At 43.5% G+C, this 14,816-nt stretch overlaps 1 protein-coding gene across 2 annotated transcripts in view; it reads left to right on the top strand.

The window, feature by feature from the left end:
- The window catches only part of LOC115156494 (kelch-like protein 18), a 44,884-nt gene extending 41,958 nt beyond the window's left edge, over positions 1-2,926 (top strand). For both annotated transcript variants that reach the window (XM_029703917.1, XM_029703916.1), the window contains one exon: positions 2,645-2,926. In XM_029703917.1, coding sequence (XP_029559777.1) covers positions 2,645-2,809 — 165 coding nt within the window. In that variant the 3' untranslated portion in view covers positions 2,810-2,926. The remainder of the gene's footprint in view (positions 1-2,644) is intronic.
- Positions 2,927-14,816: the final 11,890 nt, after the last annotated feature.

The following is a 14,816-nucleotide window of genomic DNA, read 5'->3' as shown; positions in this document are numbered from 1 at the left end:
TTTGACAGCTTTGCACACTCCTGGCATTCTCTCAACCAGCTTCATGAGGTAGTCACCTAGAATGCATTTCAATTAACAGGTGCGCCTTGTTAAAAGTTAATTTGTGGAATTTCTTTACTGTTTAATGTGTTTGAGCCAATCAGTTGTGTTGTGACAAGGTACAGAAGATAGCCCTATTTGGTAAAAGGCCAGCTCAAATAAGCAAAGCGAAACGACAGTCCATTATTTTAAGACATGAAGGTCAGTCAATCCCTAAAAATGTCAAGGTCTTTGAAAGTTTCAAGTGCAGTTGCAAAAACGATCAAGCGCTATGATGACACTGTCTCTCATGAGGACCGCCACATGAAAGGAAGACCCAGAGTTACCTTTGCTGCAGAGGGTAAATTCATTACAGTTACAGCCTCAGAAATTGCAGCCCAAATAAATGCTTCAGAGTTCAAGTGACAGACACATCTCAACATCAACTGTTCAGAGGAGACTGCGTGAATCAGGCTTTCATGGTCGAATTGCTGTAAAGAAACCACTACTAAAGGACACCAATAAGAAGGGCCAAGAAGCACGGGCAATGGAAATTAGACCGGTGAAATCTGTCCTTTGGTCTGGAGTCCAAATTTGAGATTTTTGGTTCCAACTGCTGTGTCTTTGTGAGACGCAGAGTAGGTGGACGGATGATCTCTGAATGTGTGGTTCCCAAAGCATGGAGGAGGTGGCATGGGGGTGCTTTGCTGGTGACACTGTAAGTGATTTATTTAGAATTCAAGGCACACTTAACCAGCATGGCTACCACAGCATTCTGCAGCGATACGCCATCCCATCTGGTTTGCGCTTAGTGGGATGATCATTTGTTTTTCAACAGGACAATGCCCCAAAACACACCTGCAGGCTGTGTAAGGGCTATTTGACCAAGAAGGAGAGTGATGGAGTGCTGCATCAGATGACCTGGCCTCCACAATCAACCGACCTCAACCCAATTGAAATACTTTGGGATGAGCCACTCAAGTCACCAGTGCCAGGCTACGGATATGAATGGCATGGAGTTGTTGGGATAGTTCAGAGACCCCCACCTCAAGACCTATAGCCCTCGTTGGGGTGGGTCAAAGCCACTGTTACCCCAGTTTAGTTCTTTAAAGAGTTCCCATCATATCCAGGGGCAGAGGGTGATGGTTCTACATTTTGCCTTTTTAACCATCAACCTCTCAAGGCCAACCTTGTCCAGCCAACAGGCCTGACACGTCCCCCGTCCCTTCCATGGGACAGGTTGCCCAAATACGCAGTTGCCCCAGAGGGCTCTCTCCACCCACCTATTCCCCTGCTCTGGGTTCCCCCGCTCTTCACAGAAGTCTCCCCCTGGGCAGTCTCCCCATGGGTCCTGCGTTTCATGGGAGTAGTGCAGTCCACTGCACAGGGTGAAGCGGCCGTGTCCTCAAAGATGAGTGTCTCTTTTGGCCAAGGAAGTGGTACCTAGGGAGGAAGCTCACCAAGGCTTCTTCAGGGGAGGGGTACACCCCGTCCTAGATTTATGGTACCTCAAGTGTCTGAGTGCGAATGCTAATGCATCGCATGCTGTTAGATTCTATTCGGCCGAACGAGTAGTTCACTACTGTTGACCTCAAGGATGCTTAATTCCACATCAGTTTGTCCTGCACACAGGTGATATGATGTTCACCTTTGAGAGCATAGCTTGGGAATTTCTCACCTTCCCATTCCGTCTGTCCCTGGCACCACAGACATTCAGGAAGTGTGCTGAAGCCACCGTAGCCCTAGTCCTAACCTACACCCGGGCTCAGGAAGCAGAGCACAAAGCCCTCCTGATGTCGCACCTGCTCACCGTGGCGAGCGCAACAGCTTTTTGCCACAGCTTCTCAGTGTTTTGCCACTGCTTCCCGCTTGGCCTCCTCCTCGTGAGACTTCCAGCGTGCCCCTCTCTAATGCTAGAGAGACCCATCCCTCTTGATGCAGGGCTGCCCCAGGGGGAGAATCATACGCAAGTTGGTGACAACAGATGCGTCACTACAGGGAGGTGGGACAGTTCACAAAGGGCATATGGTCAGACCATATCAATGTTCTCCAGCTCTTTCTTTATTTTTATATAACCTTTTATTTAAGGGAGTCCCATTGAGACAAAGGTCTCTTTTGCAAGGGAGCCCTGCATCACAAGACCAGCAACAATTACTAATTTAAAGTTAGACATAAAAACTTCAAGGCGGGAGCACAGGAAACTCAAAAACAGTTGTAAAAAAACATGCACATTCCTCTCTAAAGAGGTCTTCGACCAAGTCTCCGAATTGCCCGAAAGGCACCAATGCGTCCAACTGTAGGGTATTCTGAAGACATAAGTGAAGTGCAAAGAAACAAAAAGCCATCCCTGTGAGCGGGTATCTCATACTTCTATAGGTTAGTAATGATTTAAGTTAATGCAGGAGTTTTTGTGCAAGAGCTTTATAAATGATCAGACCAATGTTTCGACCTACGCGATACCAATGAGGGCCAGCCCACTTTCTGATAGAGAATGCAGTGATGAGTTCAACATCGTTCGCCTGTGATAAAACTGACTGTGCTGTGGTAAACAGCGTCTAACATGACCGGATTTGAATTCCTAAGCTTGTTCTTAATCCCTCTGACATTCTGTGTCCCCTCATTCTAGGTGTTTGAAGCAGTTCTTGCGTGGGTGCGGCATGAACGCGAGGAGCGGCAACCTCGGCTCCCTGAGTTGCTCTCGAAGACCCGTCTGCCCCTTTGTCGACCCCAGTTCTTGGCAGACCGCGTTCAACAGGATGAGCTGGTGCGCTTTTGCCACAAATGCAGGTGACTGACACTGTTTGTTGCATCTATGTTTTAATGTATGGTTGCTTTAACAGTGCCTTCAGAAAGTATTCACACCCCTTGACATTTCCACATTTTGTTGAGCTACAGCCTGAATGTAAAATAGATTAAATTGGAGAGAAAAAATGGCATTGGCCTATAGACAATACCCCATAATGTCAAAGTGGAATTGTTTTTCGAAATGTTTACAAATTAATATAAAATGAAAAGCTGAAATGTCTTGAGTCATTAAGTATTCAAACCCTTTCTTATGGTAAGCCTAAATAAGTTCAGGAGTAAACATTTGATTAACAAGTCGCGTAATATGTTGCATGTACTTACTGTGTGCAATAATAGTGTTTAATATACACTGCTCAAAAAAATAAAGGGAACACTTAAACAACACAATGTAACTCCAGGTCAATCACACTTCTTTGAAATCAAACTGTCCACTTAGGAAGCAACACTGATTGACAATACATTTCACATGCTGTTGTGCAAATGGAATAGACAACAGGTGGAAATTATAGGCAATTAGCAAGACACCCCCAATAAAGGAGTGGTTCTGCAGGTGGGGACCACAGACCACTTCTCAGTTCCTATGCTTCCTGGCTGATGTTTTGGTCACTTTTGAATGCTGGCGGTGCTTTCACTCTAGTGGTAGCATGAGACGGAGTCTACAACCCACACAAGTGGCTCAGGTAGTGCAGCTCATCCAGGATGGCACATCAATGCGAGCTGTGGCAAGAAGGTTTGCTGTGTCTGTCAGCGTAGTGTCCAGAGCATGGAGGCGCTACCAGGAGACAGGCCAGTACATCAGGAGACGTGGAGGAGGCCGTAGGAGGGCAACAACCCAGCAGCAGGACCGCTACCTCCGCCTTTGTGCAAGGAGGAGCAGGAGAAGCACTGCCAGAGCCCTGCAAAATGACCTCCAGCAGGCCACAAATGTGCATGTGTCTGCCCAAACGGTCAGAAACAGACTCCATGAGGGTGGTATGAGGGCCCGACGTCCACAGGTGGGGGTTGTGCTTACAGCCTAACACCGTGCAAGAAGTTTGGCATTTGCCAGAGAACACCACGATTGGCAAATTCGCCACTGGCGCCCTGTGCTCTTCACAGATGAAAGCAGGTTCACACTGAGCACATGTGACAGACGTGACAGAGTCTGGAGACGCCGTGGAGAACGTTCTGCTGCCTGCAACATCCTCCAGGATGACCGGTTTGGCGGTGGGTCAGTCATGGTGTGGGGTGGCATTTCTTTGGGGGGCCGCACAGCCCTCCATGTGCTCGCCAGGTAGCCTGACTGCCATTAGGTACTGAGATGAGATCCTTAGACCCCTTGTGAGACCATACGCTGGTGCGGTTGGCCCTGGGTTCCTCCTAATGCAAGACAATGCTAGACCTCATGTGGCTGGAGTGTGTCAGCAGTTCCTGCAAGAGGAAGGCATTGATGCTATGGACTGGCCCGCCCGTTCCCCAGACCTGAATCCAATTGAGCACATCTGGGACATCATGTCTTGCTCCATCCACCAACGCCACGTTGCACCACAGACTGTCCAGGAGTTGGCGGATGCTTTAGTCCAGGTCTGGGAGGAGATCCCTCAGGAGACCATCCGCCACCTCATCAGGAGCATGCCCAGGCGTTGTAGGGAGGTCATACAGGCATGTGGAGGCCACACACACTACTGAGCCTCATTTTGACTTGTTTTAAGGACATTACATCAAAGTTGGATCAGCCTGTAGTGTGGTTTTCCACTTTAATTTTGTGTGTGACTCCAAATCCAGACCTCCATGGGTTGATAAATTGGATTTCCATTGATTATTTTTGTGTGATTTTGTTGTCAGCACATTCAACTATGTAAAGAAAAAAGTATTTAATAAGATTATTTCTTTCATTCAGATCTAGGATGTGTTGTTTAAGTGTTCCCTTTATTTTTTGAGCAGTATACTTTCTGAATGACTACCTCATCTCTGTACCCCACGCAAACAATTATCTGTAATGTCCGTCAGTCGAGTAGTGAATTTCAGACACAGATTCATCCACAAAGACAAGGGAGGTTTTCCAGTGCCTCGAAAAAAGGCCATCTATTGGTAGATGGGTAAAAATAAAAAAAGCAGACATTGAACATCCCTTTGAGCATGGTAAAGTTATTAATTATACTTTGGATGGAGTATCAATACACCCAGTCACTACAAAGATACAGGTGTCCCTCCTAACTCAGTTGGCGGAGAGGAAGGAAACCGCTCAGGGATTTTACCATGAGGACAATGGTGACTTTCAAACAGTTAGAGTTTAATGGCTGTGATAGGAGAAAACTGAAGATGGATCAACAACATTGTAGTTACTCCACAATACTAACCTAAATGACAGTGTGAAAAGAAGGAAGCCTGTACAGGAATACAAATATTCGAAAACATGCTTGTTTGCAACAAGGCACTTGTAGCAAGTAATAATGCACAAGTAATAATGCAAAAAAATGTGGCAAAGCAATTTACGTTTTGTGCTGAATACAAAGTGTTGCGTCTGGAGCAAATCTGATACAACACATAACTGAGTACCACTCTCCATATTTTCAAGCATAGTGGTGGCTGCACACACTTGTAATAATTAAGGACTGGGGAGTAAGAATAAAAAAAGAAATGGAATGGAGCTAAGCACAGGCAAAATCCTAGAGGAAACCTGGTTGTCTGCTTTCCACCAGACACTGGGAGATGAATTCACCTTTTAGCAGGACAATAACGTAAAACACAAGGCCAAATCTACACTGGAGTTGCTTACCAAGAAGACAGTGAATGTTCCTGAGTGGCCAAGTTACAGTTTTGACTTAAATTTGCATGGCAAGACTTGAAAATGGTTGTCTCGCAATGATCAACAACCACTTTGACAGAGCTTGAAGATTTGGTTTTTTTAATGGACAGATATTGTACAATCCAGGTGTGCAAAGCTCTTAGACTCACCCAGAAAGACACAGCTATGATCACTGCCACAGGTAATTCTAACATGTATTGACTCAGGGGTTCAAATACTTATTTAAATGTTTTCAATAAATTTGCAACAATTTCTAAAAACATGTTTTCACTTTGTCGTTATGGGGTATTGTGTGTAGATGGGTGAGACAAAAATATATTTCATAAACTTTTTATTCAGGCTGTAGCACAAAATGTGAAAAGTCGAGGGGTATGAATACCTTCTGAAGGCACTGTAGTAGCAGAACCAATTTTATTTTTGCATACTTTAATAAAGACACATGGCATGGACAAAATGATTGGCACCCCAGAGTACTTGTTTGCACAGCCTTTGGCCAAGATAACTGCAGACAAATTAATTTGCTGCACTTTCTTACTGGCAATTTGGCCTGCTCTTTAGTAGCACACTGCTGTAATACTTCAATGTTTGAGGGGTGCCCTCCACCAAGGGCTGTTTCCAGCTCTTGCCATAGTTATGGATGTGATTCAGATCTCGACTCTTCACTGGCCAGTCCAGCGTTTTCTTCTCAAACCATTCCAGGTTGCTTTTGATGTTTGGGGTCGTTGTCCTGCTGGTAGACTTCCAACCTACAACAGAGACACCGTTGGACACTGAGTTGAACATTGCACTTCAAAACACCTTGATAATCTGCTGATTTCATGATGTCTTGCACACGTTCAAGGCCCCCAGTACCTGAGGCAGCAAAGTAACCCCACAGCATTATCGAACCTCCCCCATGTTTGATTGTAGGGAGGGTGTTATTTTGTTTTTAATGTTTCGTTTCATTGGTGGTAAACAGGAAGACCCCACTGCTGAAGAGACACGTGGTTTGATTCTGTGGTTTCCAAGGCGCAGAGATGGCAGCCTTGGATGGTTACTTTTGTATATTTATTCATTATTCACTCTTAAGTGTTAGATTTAGGAAGCTGATTAAGAAAATATTACATTAATCTAGAAATGTTGGACGTGGAAGAATGGTATATTTGAGGATAATACAGTCCTATTAATTTAATGTTTTGATTCGAATTTGCTAAACAATAACAAACTATTCAAGAGGATTTCTTAATGGTCATCAGCAGGTCAAGACTACCCTGAGTAAGCAGCTTGAAAACATGGAAAAACCATAGACGAGACGGAGAGGTAGAAAACGCATTCACCGACCGAAAATGTTAGTTTGTCCTCTTGGCCGCAGAGACAACATTTTTCCTTATATTCTACACATTTTGCCATGGGAGAGAGAATAATTCAGTTTTAAAGCTAGTTCCCTGCATTTCTACACATTCTGGCATGGGGCTGAAAGAAAAAATATCAGTTTTAAAGCTTATTTCTGGCTTTTCTACACCTTTTGCCATGGGGCTGAGAGAAAATTTGCATCTTTAAAGTACATTTTCTGCAGTTCTACACATTTTGCCATGGCTTACGCTGTGTTCTTATGTTATCTGAGTGGCTCAAACATTATTTAAAAAAATCAATGAGTACCCCATGCCATGACATTTCTTGAATTTTCGATTCTCCCCGACTGTCTAGTTTTATTTTGGTGATTTGTTAGTTCTCAAATAATCGTATTTAAAAAAAAATGTAGATCCATTATCTTTTCTACATTGTTTTTTTTTTTTTATCATATATTTTGGAGTGGCGGCAACGATTTGAGTATGTGGCACAGTTGGTAGAGCATGGCACTTGCAACACCAGGTTTGTGGGTTCGATACCCATGGGGGACCAGTAAGAATAAATATGAAAATGTATGCACACAGACCAGAAACGTCTTCGCCGCCCTGGATCCAGAGGTTCCGGCGCCTTCGTCCTTGATTGATTCCCAATCAAGATCGGATCCAGAGCTACCTGCGTCTTCGTCCTCGGTTCTGTCTCCCTCTCCGGTGGCTTCTACCTCGGGTTCAGATCCTCGGAGCTGCCCATTCAACATCACCAGCTGTCATCATTGGCAGCTCTATGGTGAGAAATATCTCGGTCCCCAAGGCAAAAACCCTGTGCTACCCAGGAGCACGAGTACAGGACATAACAAGGCTGCTTTCGACTGTTCTACCACAGATTCCGGGAGAAGACACTGTCGTAGTCCATGTGGGGTCAAACGATATCAGGATTACTGTAGCTCTGCTTGAGTCACTTTTATAGATAACTTTGACCCCTTCTGGAAACAGAAGATACTCTACAGGAATGGCGGAGTCCATCCAAATCATCTTGGCTCCTAGACTCTGTCCACACATTTCAAGGCTGTGTTAAAACAATGACTGGTAAATGATCCAAGACCAGCTCAGTTAGTCCCTACCATTGTGACAATGAGATGTCATAATGCTGCATCAAATATACAGTGGGGCAAAAAGTATTTAGTCAGCCACCAATTGTGCAAGTTCTCCCACTTAAAAAGATGAGAGAGGCCTGTAATTTTCATCATAGGTACACGTCAACTATGACAGACAAAATGAGAAAAAAAATCCAGAAAATCACATTGTAGGATTTTTAATGAATTTATTTGCAAATTATGGTGGAAAATAAGTATTTGGTCACCTACAAACAAGCAAGATTTCTGGCTCTCACAGACCTGTAACTTCTTCTTTAAGAGGCTCCTCTGTCCTCCACTCGTTACCTGTATTAATGGCACCTGTTTGAACTTGTTATCAGTATAAAAGACACCTGTCCACAACCTCAAACAGTCACACTCCAAACTCCACTATGGCCAAGACCAAAGAGCTGTCAAAGGACACCAGAAACAAAATTGTAGACCTTCACCAGGCTGGGAAGACTGAATCTGCAATAGGTAAGCAGCTTGGTTTGAAGAAATCAACTGTGGGAGCAATTATTAGGAAATGAAAGACATACAAGACCACTGATAATCTCCCTCGATCTGGGGCTCCACGCAAGATCTCACCCCGTGGGGTCAAAATGATCACAAGAACGGTGATCATTACAAGATTATTACAAGAACGGCAATATTACTGCAGATTAAGAAATCATGTGACTAAACTAAAGAAAAAGAAACTACACTATTGTCGTGTCTTTGGGTCACCATTAAACTGAAGACATGTTTATCAATTAACTCCCTGTAATTATTATCACGCGATTAAACTGATTAATCGTTTAATTGTAATTAACTAGGAGATCGGGGCACCAAGGAAAATATTCAGATTACAAAGTTATAATTTTCCTAATATAACTTTCCTATATTATAACATTATATATTATTTTTTATTATAGTAAAGGCCGATTATCTTCTGGTTTAAATGGTGTATTTTACCTCGCGTCCAGTCTCATTCCAAACGTCGTAAATTGTTGTATCTGCACGAACCCAGCCTTTACTAAGAGTCATCCATACATCAATTGTCTTAAAATCATTTATTTACTAAACTAAGTAATTCACAGAAAGCATACAAAGAATTGGTAGAGTAATGTGCCCTAGTGGGCTAAACAGGCATGGCTGGTGTCTTGTTAAACAAAGGGTCATAAATGGTCAGCTGAGGAGGCACACAGAGTTAATTAATATTAACAATTGATATGCTAATCCTTTGCACATGAACGCTCACTCATTCGGGAACAATTGCAATCAATATATATTTACGCTCAGTGTGTCGTCAGGATCCTTGTTGGAGAGGTCTGTCTGTCTGTCTGTCTGTCTGTCTGTCTGTCTGTCTGTCAAAGCGACATTCATTAATGTCGTTATAGAATGGATGTTTCGTTGGTCTTCGCGTTCAATGATATAATTTACTTAGCTGCAGACTAATAATTAATATCAAAGACTTGTTCTTATTCTGTCGGTATCGATAGTCTAAAAGTTAACCACGTGGTATAGTTCACTTTCAGTAGATGAATTGGATGGTCAAACATATTGGCCAACTTGCAATGGAGTGGAGGCCTGGTCTGAAGAAAGTAAATCAGGGTGGGGTTTTATAGTGAACATAGAACAGGCTTGTCACATGACGCCTGGTCCTGTCTGTGTCCCTGGGGGCGTGCCGATGACTGATTTAATCTTTGAACATAAATACATTCTATCACATTAACATCAGTACACAGCATCTCAATGTATTACAAAATAGCTTTATCCTTATTAATACATTCTATACAACCATTTGGATGCAAGTCCCATAGCCGAGGCTATTATATAAACAGTTTTATGGTAATATGGCTATATTGTCTCTTCTGAGTATCACAAAATTGTACCAAGCGGACCAGTTCGTAGCTGGATTCTTCACCGATCTTCCATACCTTCTCCAGAACATAAATGTCGTTCGGTTCCCCAAGAATTTCCTGTGTCTCTCTATGAAACCCCTCTGTGTCTCAACTGGGCCATATGGCAAGAGATTCTCCTCTAGAATTTTACAACCCCTTCACACAGGGCCTGGGTGGGGGGAGGTAGGTTGGGGGATGGTGCAAGGGGGAGGGGGGTCAACTGTCCTCCCTGTACTCAAAGAGGGCAACGTCATGACACTATGAAACAAAGGTGATAAATTATATAAAGAATGATAGTAAAAATCTTTTAATGAAATTTTGGGGAAAAAAGCTTACTCGGCTTCTTCATTCATTGAATCAGATGGCTCATTCATCACAAAGCCCACAAATATTGCAAACTATTTTAATTACTTTTTCATTGGCAAGACTTGGGGAAACATGGGGATAACATGCCAGCAACAAACACTGACACTACACATCCAAGTATATCGGACAAAATTATGAAAGACAAGAATTGTACTTTTGAGTAACGTAAAGTCAGTGTGGAAGAGGTGAAAAAAAAATATCGTTGTTTATCAACAATGACAAGCCCCCGGGGTCTGACAATCTGGATGGAAAATGACTGAGGATAATAGCAGATGATATTGCCACGCCTATTTGCCACATCTTCAATTTAAGCCTACTAGAAAGCATGTGCCCACAGACCTGGAGGGAAGCTAAAGTCATTCCGCTACCCAAGAATAGTGAAGCCCCCTTTACTGGCTCAAATAGCCGACCAATCAGCCTGTCACCAACCCTTAGTAAACATCTGGAAAAAAGGTTTTGACAAGAAACAATGCTATTTCACAGTAAACAAATTGACAACAGAATTTCAGGATGCTTATAGGGAAGGACACTCAACAGGTACAGCACTTACACAAATGTCTGATGATTGGCTGAGAGAAATGGATGATACAATGATAGTGAGGGCTGTCTTGTTAGACTTCAGTGCAGCTTTTGACATTATTGATCATAGTCTGTTGCTGGAAAAACTTGTGCTATGGCTTTAGATAAGGACACTCAAGTGTTTACTTACTGACTTTATTGTCCCCATGGGGAAATGTTGTTGCAGCTTCATGTACACGTTTAAAGTGGCGTTTAAATACAGAACAAAATTGACAATACAACTTTCATAACAGTTACATACCAATAAAACATTTTTTTTTTTAAAGACTAGCCTGCTGGCCTTAGAGTCGATTGGAACATTAGCCCGAGCTATTTAGGAAGGATATCACACCTGGCACAAATGATTGTCTAGTTCTGTTTTTCCTGCAGAGGGGTGCCCAATATATGCGCCCAGAGGGGAGTAGTTCCAAGTCCGGGAACAGAGGGTGGTTTGGGTCTAAAATGATTTTTGTGAGCCTTGCGGAGGGCCCTGACCTTAAAGATCTCATCCAGGCCTGTCTGTTTGTCTCCAAGTACCTTGCTTGCTGTGGTGATAATCCTTCTCAGCATATTTCTCTGGCTGACAGTGGCATTGCCAAACCAACAAACAATGGTCAAAACATGTTGATGCAGTAGTAGCTAAAATGGGGAGAAGTCTGTCTATAATAAAGCGATGCTCTGCCTTCTTAACAACGCTATCGACAAGGCAGGTCCTAGTAACCTACTAACGGTCGGCTAACTGCTAGCGTGCTTGCTTACCCGGTCTGCTAACTAACTGCTTGCTTACCCGGTCTGCTAACTGCTAGCTTGTTTAACCCTGGCCTACTAACTGTTAGCTTGTTAGCATCAGCCTGCTAACTGTCTGAATCGCCGTATCCCCAGTCAGCCCAACCACTCACTCGACCCATATGTTCACTTGGCTACGCATGCCTCTCTCTAATATCAATATGCCTCGTCCATTACTGTCCTGGTTAGTGATTACTGTCTTATTTCACTGTAGAGCCTCTAGCCCTGCTCAATATGCCTTAACCAACCATGTTGTTCCACCTCCTACATATGCGATGACATCACCTGGTTTAAAAGTCTCTAGATATATCTCTCTCATCATTACTCAATGCCTAGGTTTACCTCCAATATACTCACATCCTACCTTACCTTTGTCTGTACATTTTTCCTTGAATCTATGCTATCGTGCCCAGAAACCTGCTCCTTTTACTCTCTGTTCCGAATGTGCTAGACGGCCAGTTCGTATAGCCTTTAGCCGTACCCTTATCCTACTTCTCCTCTGTTCCTCTGGTGATGTAGAGGTTAATCCAGGTCCTGCTGTGCCTAGCTCCACTCCCACTCCCCAGGTGCTCTCATTTGTTGACTTCTGTAACCGTAAAAGCCTTGGTTTCATGCATGTTAACATTAGAAGCCAACTACCTAAGTTTGTTTTACTCACTGCTTTAGCTCACTCTGCCAATCCGGATGTCTTAGCCATGTCTGAATCCTGGCTTAAGAAAACCACCAAAAACCCTGAAATCTCCATCGCTAACTATAACATTTTCCGCCAAGATAGAACTGCCAAAGTGGGCGGTGTTGCAATCTACTGCAAAGATAGCCTGCAGAGTTCTGTATTACTATCCAAGTCTGTACCCAAACAATTCGAGCTTCTACTTCTAAAAATGAACCTTTCCAGAAACAAGTCTCTCAGTGTTGCCGCTTGCTATAGATTTCCCTCTGCCCCCAGCTATGCCCTCGATACCATATGTGAATTGATTGCCCCCATCTATCTTCTGAAATCATGCTACGAGGTGACCTAAACTGGGACATGCTTAACACCCCGGCCATCCTACAATCTCACACAAATTATCAGTGAACCTACCAGGTACAACCCCAAATCCATAAACACGGGCACCCTCATATCATCCTAACTAACTCGCCCTCCAAATACACCTCTGCTGTTTTCAATCAAGATCTCAGCGATCACTGCCTCATTGCCTGCATCAGTAATGGGTCTGCGACCAAACGACCACCCCTCATCACTGTCAAACTCTCCATAAAACACTTCTGCGAGCAAGCCTTTCTAATCGACCTGGCCGGTGTATCTTACTAGCCTTTTGACTTGTGTGTTTTTCTGTACTGCTCCTTCAATTTCTATTTCAGCCTTTTGTGATTTGGCATCTGTTGTTTTCTTTTTCAGGTCCCTTCTTTCCTCAATCATTCGCCATGCCTTCTGTGTCCTATGGTTTTCTTTCTACTTTCTCCCACTTCCTATCTATATTCCTCGCTGTCTCCTCCTCATCTTCTGTGTTGTTTGAAAGGGCTTGATACTTGTTGCGAACTTGCATTGTGAAGGTTTTCTTGGCAGTTTGTTCCCTCAGCATGCCAACATCAAATCTTGGTGTTTCTTTTGTTGGTGGTACTGAGCGTTTCCACTTTAGTTTGATGATGGTGGTCACTGGCGACATCTGCTTACCTTCGCACCTTGACGTCCCTCAGCGAGCTTCTCCGCTTGCTGTTGATCATCAGGTGGTCAATCTGGTTCTTGCCTCTTCCATTAGGAGAGTACCATGTCAATTTGGGGATATTCTTGTGGGGAAACAGGGTGCCACCTATCACCAGGTTATTTGTGACAGAGAATGTTGGCAGTCTCTCACTGTTGTCATTCAGGTCTCCACATCCATGCTTCTCCATTCAGGTCTCTGATGACGATTCAGGTCTCTGTCAGATTGGAGGGTGTTATAGAACAGGTATTTTTATTCGTCTTTGGCATAATTTGTGAGAGCATAACATTGGATTAATGTTCGTTTGGTATGTTGTCAATTGCGGCTGGCTTTTATCATTCTGCTGCTGATAGTTTCCATTCCATCAGGGTTTTCTCTACACCGTTCTGTAGGATGATGGGGAGACCTTCACGATGTTGTCTGTCCTCCCGTCCAGGGTGTAGTACTGTTTCTCCATTGCTGGTTCTCATGGATCCAGAGCTAGTCCAACTGGTTTCCCTCACCCCCAGGATCTGTAGCTTGGGATCTCATTTCGTTGGTAACCTGTGCCAGCTTTCAGACTCAAACATTGTTTGAACATTCAATAAGCCAACATGCAGTTTGTTTTTGGTGTATAGTGCTCCCGTCTTCATGTCACCAGATTCCCGTAGGCTTTCACTGATGGTGCTCATACAAGTCTGGGACTCTGGGAGATCCTCGCATCCACTTGTAGAATTGACATTTGTTGCTGATTTTGTAGCACAAAGGTTTTACGGGATGGGGTTGCTAGTCCCATGGCCAACCGTCCACCATTTCTTGTTTCTGGAGATTTTGGAGTTGATTTGTTAGTCCTCTCCCCTAGCCTTTTGTCTTTCTGGTGATGGATTAGTCTCATACCACGTGAGACCAAACAGGCTTTGGGTTGTGTACAAGCTGCCTCAGCGCGTCAGGCCAAACCAATTTCTGCTGCTGTGTAGTGAAAGCCAACAGAATATGTTGGCTTTGGTTTTAGCAGTTTATACAAGCAGTGCAAGGCAGACTCCTTTTTGTTATGTTAACTTCTTGGGGCTATGTGGGACGTTAGGGTGCGCCACGGGTGGCACGCTATCAACAGCAGGTGCATTTCAAGAGTGGCAAATTTGAAACCAAATAAATGTCAAAATTCAAATTTCTCAAACATACAACTAAATTACAGCCTTTGAAAGATAAACATCTTCTTAATCTAACCACGTTTACCGATTTCAAAAAGGTTTTACGGGGAAAGCATAAAGTTAGGTTATGTTAGGAGAGTACATTGACAATAGCTGTGTGTAATGTATTGTCGATTCAAAGACAGGCGTCACCAAAACCATAAAATCAGCTAAAATTATGCACTAACCTTTTACAATCTCCATCAGATGACACTCCTAGGACATTATGTTAGACAATGCATGCATTTTTAGTTCTATCAAGTTCATATTTATATCTAAAAA

Source organism: Salmo trutta, chromosome 21 (genome assembly GCF_901001165.1).
Source record: "Salmo trutta chromosome 21, fSalTru1.1, whole genome shotgun sequence".
In the NCBI taxonomy this organism is placed as follows: Eukaryota; Metazoa; Chordata; class Actinopteri; order Salmoniformes; family Salmonidae; genus Salmo; species Salmo trutta.
Note: the sequence above shows the minus strand (reverse complement) of the source record. Positions and strands in the feature narration are given on the sequence as shown.